Source organism: Pan paniscus, chromosome 13 (genome assembly GCF_029289425.2).
Source record: "Pan paniscus chromosome 13, NHGRI_mPanPan1-v2.0_pri, whole genome shotgun sequence".
NCBI classification, from domain to species: Eukaryota; Metazoa; Chordata; class Mammalia; order Primates; family Hominidae; genus Pan; species Pan paniscus.
Genome location: NC_073262.2, coordinates 139,105,373 through 139,118,833, shown reverse-complemented (window position 1 = coordinate 139,118,833; position 13,461 = coordinate 139,105,373). Strand labels below are relative to the sequence as shown.

Here is a 13,461-nt window from a genome sequence, read left to right as displayed (position 1 = left end):
CTATGTCTGTGCTTTCTGTCCATGCATCAGTCAGGGCTAAGCACTCACACTTCATTCCCCAAAAGGAATCCCTTTGCACCAAGCAGTGATGAGCACTGCAGAATTACTAAAGATTTTGTGTTGGAAAATGGAGAAGGGAGATTACGTTGCACTCACTACAGTGAAATCCTAAAAATTCCTCTTTGCCATTTGTCCTGCTCACTGTTCCTCTTCATTTGTTCTCCAGAGCAGGCAGGCTTCTGTGTTCCTTCAGCATCCAGCTTTGGCCAGCCCCTATCACCTCCACTGGGTTAAGTACTTCATCTCCACCCCAGTCTCATTTCACATGTGCCAGGGGCTCAGAAAACCACAAGGACTTCCCTGCTGCGACTTCCCCATGGCCTTTGGTGTCTCATAAGACCCCTTTCTTTAAGCTGCTTATATACTGTGTGTGTATACACACGCACACACACACACACACACACAGTATATATTCTTCTTGGGGTATATACTGTGTGTGTATATATATATACTGTATATATATATACACACATATACACATATATACACACAATATATTCTTGGGGTATATACTGTATATATATACACATATATACACACATATATATACACACACATATATATACACATATATATATACACACACACAATATATTCTTGGGATATATACTGTATATAAGCAGCTTAAAGAAAGGGGTCTTATGAGACATATGTATATATGTGTATATGTGTATATGTATATATATATACACACACGCACACAGACGCACACACAATATATATAACCCAAGAAGAATTTTGATGCATGAAAATTATTGTCCATCTCCTACATTAATATCCACTGTGGGCCTCCTTAAATGCTTAAAAATGTTTGACATGTTGAGTTCCCTACTCAAAATCCCTTAGAATTATTTGATAATGGCCACGACTATTTTCAGAATGACAGCCCGGAATCTAAAGGAAAGAAATACGATACTAACTCATGTTTGCTGAGTACTGTATGCTAAGTTCATCATCTCATTTAATGCCAGAATGATACTCGTTCTACTCTAACTTGACAAGTGCATTATTGAAAATGTGTGCTCACTGCAAATTTGAAGCGGTGAAATCTGACTGAAAACAAACTCAGAGGGATTGTTATGTGAAAGAGCTTCCTCATAAGCAATCATATTCCTTGTGCCATGTTGAAGGGTAGTGGGTTGCTTAGTGGAAAGACGGTCAGTCTGTTCAAGTTGGCTCCTTCTCTTCTTACCCACGGGGCCTTGCATAAGTTACCTTACTTCTTTGATCCTCAGTTTTCTTCACTCTTAAGTGGCCACAGTAACACCGGCCTTGGAGTTTGCTCTTGTGAATATGATGAGCATGCATACAAAAAGCATCTGACATCTGCAGGTTCTCAGTATACATGTACCTTTCCTCTCCTTCTCACTCCTTCCTGTGCCCCCGACTCTGGCCTTGTTGCACAGAAGAGGGATCATCCTGGCAGCAGTGGCCCTGGTGACAGCGCCCCACACATGAAGCCTCAGCACCTTCACCTTGTCCTACTGTGGCAACCATTGCTGCCCTCTGAGGCCTGGAAACAGGCTTCACCTATGCTTTGGTGCTTTTCTTTTTAAATTTATTTTTAAATTCTTTTTAGAGACAGAATCTCACTCTGTTGCCCAAGCCACAATGCAGTGGCATGATCATAGCTTATTGTAGCCTCCAATTTCTGGGCTCAAGTGATCCTCTCGCCCCAGCTTCCCAAGTGGCTGGGACTGCAGGTGTGTCCCACAACACTCCACTAATTTAAAAAAAATTTTTTTAGAGACGGGGTCTCGCCGCTTTGCCCAGCCTGGTCTTAAAATTCCTGGACTCAAGTAATCCTCCCACCTCGGCATCCCAAAGTGCTGGGATTACAGGTGTGAGCCACTGTGCCTGGCCTCTTTGGTGCTTTTCTGACTCCAGTGATCTGTCCCTTCTGCTTCCATCCATGCATGGACACCCCCCAAGCCAGGCCACATGAGCCCCTGTTCCCTTGCTCTGGGGCCTCTGGAACAGCACTGGGGCCTCCCATTGAGCCTGCTCAGAGTTCACACAGGCCTCAGCTGCACCCGGAGCCCACACAGGCCCCAGCATGCACCCGGAGCCCACACAGGCCTCACCTGCACCCGGAGCCCACACAGGCCTCACCTGCACCCAGAGCCCACACAGGCCCCAACATGTACCCAGAGCCCACACAGGCCCCAGCATGCACCCGGACCCACACGGGCCCCAGCATGTACCCGGAGCCCACACAGGCCCCAGCATGCACCCGGAGCCCACACAGGCCCCAGCATGCACCCGGAACCCACACAGGCCCCAGCATGCACCCGGAGCCCACACAGGCCCCAGCATGCACCCGGAGCCCACACAGGCCCCAGCATGCACCCGGAGCCCACACAGGCCCCAGCATGCACCCAGAGCCCACACAGGCCTCACCTGCACCCAGAGCCCACACAGGCCCCAGCATGTACCCGGAGCCCACACAGGCCCCAGCATGCACCCAGAGCCCAGACAGGCCCCAGCATGCACCCGGAGCCCACACAGGCCCCAGCATGCACCCGGAGCCCACACAGGCCTCACCTGCACCCAGAGCCCACACAGGCCTCACCTGCACCCAGAGCCCACACAGGCCCCAGCATGCACCCAGAGCCCACACAGGCCCCAGCATGTACCCGGAGCCCACACAGGCCCCAGCATGCACCCGGAGCCCACACAGGCCCCAGCATGCACCCGGAGCCCACACAGGCCCCAGCATGCACCCGGAGCCCACACAGGCCCCAGCATGCACCCGGAGCCCACACAGGCCTCACCTGCACCCGGAGCCCACACAGGCCTCACCTGCACCTGGAGCCCACACAGGCCCCAGCATGCACCCGGAGCCCACACAGGCCCCAGCATGCACCCGGAGCCCACACAGGCCCCAGCATGCACCCGGAGCCCACACAGGCCCCAGCATGCACCCGGAGCCCACACAGGCCCCAGCATGCACCCGGAGCCCACACAGGCCCCAGCATGCACCCGGAGCCCACACAGGCCCCAGCATGCACCCGGAGCCCACACAGGCCCCAGCATGCACCCGGAGCCCACACAGGCCCCAGCATGCACCCGGAGCCCACACAGGCCCCAGCATGCACCCGGAGCCCACACAGGCCCCAGCATGCACCCGGAGCCCACACAGGCCCCAGCATGCACCCGGAGCCCACACAGGCCCCAGCATGCACCCGGAGCCCATAAAGGCCTCAGCATGCACCCGGAGCTCACACAGGCCTCACCTGCACCCAGAGCCCACACAGGCCCCAGCATGCACCCGGAGCCCAGACAGGCCCCAGCATGCACCCGGAGCCCACACAGGCCCCAGCATGCACCCGGAGCCCACACAGGCCTCACCTGCACCCAGAGCCCACACAGGCCCCAGCATGCACCCGGAGCCCTTTGTTCTTGTCCCTCTTTCCTCAAAAAATGACACAGCCCCTCGCCTAACTTTGTCTCCACATACACCATGTGAGATCTCCCAAAACAACATTTTACTTACCAGCCCTGATTTTTCTGTTTTACTAGTACTCATCATGTTTGAATGTTTTAAGATGCAAGTTTATAGACACTGGAAGACTTTTCATATATAAAATTAAATGCCCCCAAAATGATTTCGATATTAGTTGTATTCACTGGGCATTCTGTACTTGATTTTAAGATCAGCATTTTACTTCACATATATTTTAAATTTTAAAAGCTCATATTAGAGGTATGTTTTTCATTTCTCTGTTTCTCCTCTTAAGTTAATGAAATATTGATAGCAATTTCAAGTTTTACTGAATCAATTTTATTGACATTTTTAGTATAATTTGCTGCCAACCTAAAATATCGTGGAGCTAATTAGTATTTTGTTCAGAAGGATAAAGGAAAGTCAGGGGGCCCTTAAATTTGGGATCACAGCATGAGCATGTCATGTTATCAAAATATACATCATTCATTTGAAAAATGAACAGTGTTCAGCGGTTCTCACTCTCGTGATCAACCGTGGGGACTCTTAGCAGGATTGTGTTTGAAGTAAGCATGTGATGTGTCTGGGATCAATTGATGTGGTTAACATGTTCAAACATTGGTTTATCTTGACTTTTTTGCAGAAATACCCTGTAAAGAGTATCCCTTTCGATGAGGCTGTTAAATTAATCCAGATTGCTGAGAGGGCACGGCAAGGTCGCCTAAGGGCGTTATTCATGAAGCAAATCTATCTGCAAGAATATAGAGCAAAGCAATCCAAGATGCTTGGCAAGAAAGTGACAGATACCTGGGCTGCTGCACTCCGCATTCAGAAGGTGCAAACCTAGGGCTCCTGGAGTTGGGGTACAAGGTGCCTTATACACTAAAGATACATCCCAATTTTGGGGCTGAGCTTCAAAACTCAAACCCCAAATCCTACCCTTAATAGAACTAGATTACATTCCAGAAAGATTTATTAACTTACCCTGAGGAAACCATTAACTAAGCTTGGTCATATTTTCAAATTTTTACTCTAAATAGGTACTAAACTCAGGGCATTTTATTCAAATATTGTTAAAGACCATTGGTAATTGTTGAAATGAATGTTGCTGAAATGCAGTGAGGATATAAATCCTTAATGGATTTTTGGAATACATTCACACACAGATATATAATTACAGAAGGGGGACCAGGCCTTAATAGATTCCAGAAACATGCAGCAGCCATCACTAATAACCAGCACATCAGTGTCCCTTCTAGAAGGAATCCGTAAGGTTTTCTTTCCTTATCAGATAAGCACCATGGATTTGTGCCCCATTTTTTTTTTTCAAATAGAGGCTAGGGTTACTTACAGGGAAACACAGCAGATGGCAATGTGATACAAACTAGCATTAGGTTTCAGAGAAAATAAGTATAAGGACATAAAATTAGGCCAGAAGATGAGGACTCTGTCCCTAATTTTCCCTGAATAGGAATAGGAGAAGGTGATGGGGAAGGATGGATAAGAGTCTGTTTTCTTCTGGGTTTCTGTGGGACTATAAAATTGTAGCATCTGAGTTAAAAGCTTGAGTTGTACATTTCTTGGAGGTTACTATATTTCCCCACATTACTTTGGAAATTTTTCCTTTAAAACCATGAAGTGCCATCCTTAGATCTAGCCTCACATTCCTGCTACCTAGAATGTTCCTCTTGAAGAAACCAAGGTAAAGGAATCTCACTAATAACAATTATAGGTCAGTTCTGTGGTTCATTCTTTTTAACAATGTTTTTGCCTGTGATCACAGAAGAAAAAATATTCCATCAGCACACACGGACAGCCTAGAGCTTAGGATTAGTTGGCATTTTGAGATGTGCAGTTTATATGGGAGAAACTGCAAGCCATGTTTTCTTTATATTTGTATGTATTAAACAAGTAACCATTTATTTGTTTTTAGGTTTGGCGACGTTTCCATCAATGTAAGGAAACTGAAAAACTGAGAGAAGAGGAGATGATCTTCCTGGGTATGGTAAGTTTTTTTTAAGAGATAGCATCTGGTTTTCTTAAAGACAATAGAATATGTGAGACTGTATCTTCTTCTGAGAGTTTTTGAGGGAAGAAAGAAAGAAAAATAAATGATTTAATGGAATGGAGTCACCCATATGGTACAGAAGCCTGCCCAGGGAGATCTGAAGAGATCAGGGTTATATCCATTTACACATTTCTGTGCAAGATGCAGAATGCTGTAGATGTGGAAACAGGCTAGGAGCCGTCACAGTCTGCTATTCCTGTCTGATGTCAGCAGTGCACACCACTATATTAGGATGGGCGGTCACAACAGTGGGTTTGCATTGATACAGCTGGCTTTTTTTTTTTTCTGGTGCTGGTGATTACTGAATCATAGAGATGGAAAGGTGGATTAGGTGGATTAGTTATCTATTGTCACATAACAATGTTACCACAAACTTAGTAGCTTAAAACACCAATTTGTTGTCTCACAGTTTCTCAAGGCCAGGAATCTGGGTACACCTTAACTAGGTCCTCCGCTCCGGATCTCACAAGGCTGCAGTCAAGGTGTCAGCCAGGGCTGAGGTCTCAACTGAGGATCAACTGCGGAAGGGCCTGCTTCCAAGCTTGTGTGGTTGCTGGCAGGATTCTGTTCCCTGTAGGGCATCAGATCCTGGGCCACAGTTCATGCCAGCTGTTAGCTGCAGGCAGCCCCCAGCTCCATGCCATGTGTGCTTCTCCATATGGCAGCTGGCTTCATCTAAGCCAGCAGGGAGAGGGGGGCTGCTCAGAATCTTATGCAAATGATCACAGAAGTGGCATCCCATCACCTTTGCCCTATCGTATTGGTTAGAAGCAAGTTATAGGGGCCACCCACACTCAAGGGGAAGGGATTACATGAGGGAAGAAGACCAGGAGGCGGAGTCACTGGGACCATCTTAGACTGTGTCTGCTGCTAGAGGTGTTTCTGCATGCTTTGCCTCATCGAGTGCATGGCCTCTGAGGAAGGCTGACTCATCCTCTGCCCAAGCCCCTCCTGAAAACAGAACCTCTGCCTCCCACAGGAGCCCATTCTCTTTCATTGAACTGCAATTGGCCTTCCTGCAGATCCCACTGCCAGGCTGGGCTCTGTCCCTGCAGTAGCTTGGAATGTGTCCTCTTTCCCTTTCATGTGACAATCCCTTAAGCACTTGGAGGCAGCTCTCAAACCCCCTGAAGCCAATTCTTTGCAAAGCTCATTATGACCAGAGAAGGGGACGAGTCAGTCCTAGTGGGGCTTTGTTGACCTGCTCAGTTTTCATTAAAGGACATTGTAATTTTAAAAAGAAAAGAAACAAAGCCCTTTGGGGCCTCATTCCAGCATTGACCTAAGGTGTGTTCTGGTGAGCTACTTGGCTTGATACCCCCATCCAGTGCCCAGGTAAAAATGTTGAAACAGGAACATTGATAAATACAATGACTCAGTCTTTGAAAACGCTAATAACATACAGAGCCCTGGTGAGGCTAATCAAGAAAAGAAGAAAATACAAATGTATGACAAATATGTATGTATGTGTATATGTATATTTACAAACACATGACATATATTATATATACACACACATATATATGACATATATATATGTAGTCATATACACAGTATACAGTGACCACAGGCACTAGCAGGTTACAAACTATTAGGTGATGTCATGAACAACTATGGTCATAAAATAGAAAATATTGAACAGAGAAAACTGTCTAGGGAAGTATGAATAGCGAAACTGACCAATGGAGAAGAAACGTAAATAAAACAACCATGTAGCAAATGCTGAAAAGATTTTCAAAGTCCTTCTGTTAGTTTGGGTCCTGTGAGAGCATGCATGGAATTAGGCATGCAAGAGATTTAGTAGGAGAATGTCTGTAAAGAATAAAGGGAGGGCCCCAAATAAGGCAGGAAGAACCCTCAGATCACGACGCAGGTCGGGAAGGAGGCACCAAGGAATGGGGGCTGAGAAGGGGGAGTTTCCGCCTACAGCACAGTGCCCATAAGGAAACTTAAATCGCTTTTAAAAATCCATGCTAACGAAAGAAAAGAGACCCAGTAAGGATGAGACTCAGTTTGGGCAGGGACCCAAGGGCAAGTACAGTCTCAGGGACTGCTACTGAGGGTTTCATTGCCCGCCTTTCTAAGTTCAGTTTGTCTCATGAGAAACACACCTTTTTTCCCAGTAGTGCCAACCCTTGGAATTTCTTTGCTACAAAAAAAAAAAAAGCCAAGAATATGAGCAAAGTATACAATATACAGATATTCATATTAGTATAGCTTTAGAGTTGTAAGAAATTGGTGCCCATAAATAATTAGTTAAAATATCCTATTATGTATCTTTAGAAGTGATGTTTTAGAGTTTCTACATATTTTGTGAAATGTAAAATATGAACACCATGATTCTGTTTTTTAATTTTTGCTTAGCTTACATCTTTCTGCAATAAACATGTGTTTTATGTCTGAAAAATTACAGATAAAATGCATGTTCAAAATTATGTCAGAGGGGGAAAAGACATGAATCATGACTTAAATAATTTGTAGCTTTTAAAATTGTACCTTCGTCAAATAATAGTCAATTTGAAATACATTTTGCCAGTTCTGTGTACTTAACAAATATATATGTCAGGTAGGACAAAAATCAGGATTCTTTTCTGTCTATTTATAACAACAGACACAGTAGAAATGTCAGAGAATAACATAAGAAGTAAAACAAATACGACATTTTAACCAATGTGAGGATATGGTTTTCTTTTTAATCTTCTTTTCTTTTTAGGTTTAAGTGTTAATTTCTAATACTGCCTTCCTCTTTTCACTTTCAGGGAAAATAAATAAAGTGGTCACCACTATGTGGTTGATACTTTAAATCCTTTTGTTCTATGATCAACCATAAACCTAACCATTTAAGCCATATTTTAATTAAGTCTTCTTGTATAAATATTCAATTTTCTTTTTGGGGATTTTAGGATTTAAAATAAATTAAAAGATTTTGCCAGTGGTATTAAGTATAACTAAAATATAATTTAGTTCAATTTTTCAGGATATTGCCATGTAATATTCATCAGTTTTATAATGGCACATTCTAAATGACACGGCAAGTTCGTTTAGTTTTAGAATAGTTTACATTTTACCTTGGCCCCTCATCCTGCATTGCTTCATCTGCAGTCATGGCCTCTCCACACAGCCTTTGTTGTTCGCACATAATTATTTTGCTTGAGGAAAGAATTCAAGTCCATGTTCCAGAAACTTGGAACTGCCTAGTTTCCTGGTGGAAGGGCATGGTCTTACCATATCTGTGTTTGTAAACTCTCAAGTTGTGATATCCAAGCTTACTGCCTTAAAAAACATAAGAAATAACACCAGAAGAGCAGATATGATTTCAAAAATATCTTGATTTTATCACCTACATTCTTAATTTCTGTTTGATCTTTGTGTTTCAAAAATAAGCCAACATTTGTTTTTGGAAATTGGAACCCCTTGGGACACAGCCTGTCCTTTGCTTTTTAGTTGTTTAGGTGTGCTGTCAGAATCCAATGGGTCAGCAATTTCTGCAAGTTGTTATAAATTTTTATGATTTAGAAATTCACTGGGTGGAATATTATTCAGCTATAAAAGAGAAGGAAATTCTGACACGTGCTGCAACATGCATAAACCTGAAGGACATTATGCTAAGTGAAATAAGCTAGTCACAAAAAGACAAATACTGTATGATTTCACCTATATGCACTATCTAAAGTAGTCAAACTCATGAGGGCAGAAAGTAGGTGGTGGTTGCCAGGGACTGGGGGAAGGAGAAAAGGGGAGTTGTTGCTTAATGGGTACAGAGTTTCCATTTTCAAGATGAAAAAGTTCTAGAGATCTGTTACAGCCCAATAATGTGATTATAGTTAACACTACTTAATGGCACACTGAAAAATAGTTAGACTGGTATGTTTTATATTATGTTCTTTTACCACAATTAAATTTGTTTTAAAAAGTTCACTCGCACATTGAAATGGTTCTGTATAAATCATGGCTCTTAGCTAGTGGTCAAAAATACAAAATAAAAATTACATGAGATTCTACTGTAATTTCATTGAATCTTTAAGATAGCATCAATTGTAAGATGTATCATTATTTTTAGGTGCCATTAAGAAAAAAAAGTGCTGCCAAATAAGCCAAAACACAACCTTGAGTGTAATACACACCCATCCCTAATTTCAGATATGCTAAACTATGAAAAATGTACATCTTAGAATTAGTGAAATGGGGTAAGTGGTGTCTGTCTTATTAGCAAAATATTAAAAGTTTTTAAAATTATAATTATTGACAAGGTAGTGATGAGATGCTCATTCTTAACACAAGGAGTTAAATGGACTCAGCCTTTCTGAAAGCCAGTTGGCAAGTTGCCACAGGATAGTTAAGATATTTATATTCTTCATCCTTAAGTTATATTTCTGTTTTAAGATACTCACCAAAAATAGAGATGTGTGTGCATAGAAGTTCCTGACAGTGTTCTTTTTAATAGCGAAAAAATTGGGAATAACTTATTTTAGTATTCTTACAGTATGTATCTAGTTAAATAATTACAATGTTAAATAATGTATGATGTCCCTGTATAATGTAGTGATATGCCAGCATTAAAAAGTATGTTTCTGACTAATTTTGACTACATGAAAATGCTCAAAAAATTCAGGATTTAGAATTCTACATATAATATGTAGAATTCTACCTAGAATTCTACGTATAATATGTAGAATTCTACCTAGAATTCTACGTATAATATGTAGAATTCTACCTAGAATTCTACGTATAATATGTAGAATTCTACCTAGAATTCTACGTATAATATGTAGAATTCTACCTAGAATTCTACGTATAATATGTAGAATTCTACCTAGAATTCTACGTATAATATGTAGAATTCTACCTAGAATGATACGTATAATATGTAGAATTCTACCTAGAATGATACGTATAATATGTAGAATTCTACCTAGAATGATACGTATAATATGTAGAATTCTACCTAGAATGATACGTATAATATGTAGAATTCTACCTAGAATGATACGTATAATATGTAGAATTCTACCTAGAATGATACGTATAATATGTAGAATTCTACCTAGAATGATACGTATAATATGTAGAATTCTACCTAGAATTCTACGTATAATATGTAGAATTCTACCTAGAATTCTACGTATAATATGTAGAATTCTACCTAGAATGATACGTATAATATGTAGAATTCTACCTAGAATGATACGTATAATATGTAGAATTCTACCTAGAATGATACGTATAATATGTAGAATTCTACCTAGAATGATACGTATAATATGTAGAATTCTACCTAGAATGATACGTATAATATGTAGAATTCTACCTAGAATGATACGTATAATATGTAGAATTCTACCTAGAATGATACGTATAATATGTAGAATTCTACCTAGAATGATACGTATAATATGTAGAATTCTACCTAGAATGATACGTATAGTTATACATATAATATGTATAATTCTAAAGTATATAGATTTCAACTAAAGTGTAAAGACTTCAACTAAGTATATACACACATCCATGCACATACAAAAGAAAGAAAGAAAATACGCGAAGTCTGAATAAAGCTGATGTTTTAATGTGTGAGCTTTGGGAGATTTCTTTTTTGTCCGTAATCATCTTCATTTTCTAAAATAGTCAAATTTTACTTTGTTAATTAGAAAAAAAACACACATTTAAAAGTAAAACCAGCTCACCAAAATGTCAGAATAGAAGCAACCTGGCTTCACTCCCCCCAACAGAAAATCAAAAACGAATATCCAGCACCAAGATTATCACCAGCAATGTCCCATAACTCAGATTTAAGGATGACTTGACCTCCAGGGCCACAGAGAAGTAAAAAAATTCTGAGCCAATAGTAAGAAAATCAGACTTCTATATTCACAGTGCTCCTCCCCGCAATCTGCCGGGCACCTCATGTGTGGAAAAATCTCCCCCAGACTCATGGTTTCTACCCTGGAAAAAGTGAGATCAATGTAAATAACCAGCTTCCCCATCTTGAGTTTCCTTGCAGGAGAACTATCCCTGCCTCACCCTACAGGAAGCATCATGAGTATCTGTAAGGATAAAAACCTTTTAGGGCAGCCAGAGACAAAGGGAAAGGCAGGACTAGCATCCCCAGCCCACAAAACTCTTCTCTGTATCTTGGCCAAAAGAGATGCAAAGTCAGAATGGCTGTTCAGCAGCACCACACTGTAGAAGGCAGGCTCCACAGGTCCCCTGGGCAAAAACCACTAGCCAGCCTTCCTGCATAGCAGGGATATCCCCTTTGGGACCTTCCCCATTGGGCCAGGCATCACTCCAAACATTTGCTAGAGCTAATGCAAACCTGGGCTTAAGGTTCCATACAGTACTGAAAAGGAGGCAGTTACCTAGCAATAAAGGAAATTCAACAGGTAAATTGTAAAGAACCCCTAAGCAAACATATCAAAAGGAAACCAAAACAATCCAAACAGAAAAGACTGGAATAAATAACTAATTCTTCAATGACAATACATAGACATACACCAACAAGAAATAACAGCAAACAGGAAATGTGACCTCCTCAATGAGACAAAGCAAGAAGCCAGTGACTGACCCTAATGAGATGGCAACATGTGTGCCATCAAATCAATAATTCCAAATAGCAATTTTAAGGAAACTCAGCAAACTCCAAAATAACACAGGAAAGCAACTTTGAAATTTGTCAGAGAAATTTAACAAAGATATTGAAATAACTTCTAAAAATCAAATCCTGGAACTGGTAAATACATTTGCTGGATAGAAAAATACATTAGAGGTTCTTAACAGCAAAATGGATCAAACAGAGGAAAGAATCAGCTTGAAGGCAAGCTATTTGAAAATACACAGTCAGAGGGAAAAAAAAGAATGAAAAGGAATGAAGAATACCTACAATATATAGAAAATTACCTCAGAAGAGCAAGTCTAAGAATCATTGGTATTCAAGAGAGAGTTGAGAAAGGGTAGAAGCCTTATTCAAATAAATAATAACAGAAAACATTTCAAACCTAGAGAAAGATAAAAATATCCAAGTATAGGAAGGTTAGAGATCACCAAACAGATTCAACCCAAATAAGACTATCCCAAGGTATATAATAAACTCTCAAAAGTCAAGGACAGCAATGGGATTCTAAAAGCAACAAGAGAAAAGAAGCAAATAACATATAATGGAGCTCCAGTTTGGTAACAGACTTCTCAAAGGAAACCATACAGGCCAGGAGGTAGTAGAAAAACATATTTATTAAGTTCTGAAAGGGAAAAAAAAAAAAAAAACCTGTCAACCAAGAATAGTGCATGCAACAAAGCTGAACTTCAAACATGAAGACGAGATAAAGTGTTTCCCAGACAAACAAAATTTGAGGGAATTCATCACTGCCAGACCCATCTAACAAGAAATGCTAAAGGGAGTTCTTCAGTCTGAAAGAAAAAGACACTAACATGCAGAAAGAAAACATTTAAAGATCTAAAAGCCACTGATAAAAGTAAGCATACAGACAAAGCCAAATTACTCTAATACTGTAATTGTGGTGTGTAATCCACTCATATCTCTAGTAAGACTAAAAGACTATCAAAATTAACAGTAACTACAGCAGCTTGTTAAGAGACAAGTAATATAAAAAGATGTAAATTGAGACAACAAAAAGTCAAAATGTGGGGAGATAAAGTGTAGTTGTTTTAGTTTTTCCTTTGTTTCTATGCCTTTCTTTGTGATCAAAGGTAAGTCCTCATCTTTTTAAAATAACGTATATGACTTGTTGTAAGCCTCATGATAACCATAAAGCAACAACCTATGATAGATACACTAAAAATAAAAAAGCAATTAATTAAAATATATTGCCAGAGAAAATCACCTAAACACAAAGGAAGAGTATAAGAAAGGAAGAAATTACAAACAACCAGA

The 13,461-nt window shown here is 40.9% G+C and overlaps 1 protein-coding gene across 2 annotated transcripts in view; it reads left to right on the top strand.

Annotated features, from left to right (window-relative positions):
* Positions 1-13,461, top strand: part of IQCA1 (IQ motif containing with AAA domain 1) — a 180,339-nt gene that overhangs the window by 15,919 nt on the left and 150,959 nt on the right. For both annotated transcript variants that reach the window (XM_008965692.5, XM_003813118.6), the window contains exons 4-5: positions 4,149-4,340; positions 5,439-5,510. In XM_008965692.5, coding sequence (XP_008963940.1) covers positions 4,149-4,340; positions 5,439-5,510 — 264 coding nt within the window. The remainder of the gene's footprint in view (positions 1-4,148; positions 4,341-5,438; positions 5,511-13,461) is intronic.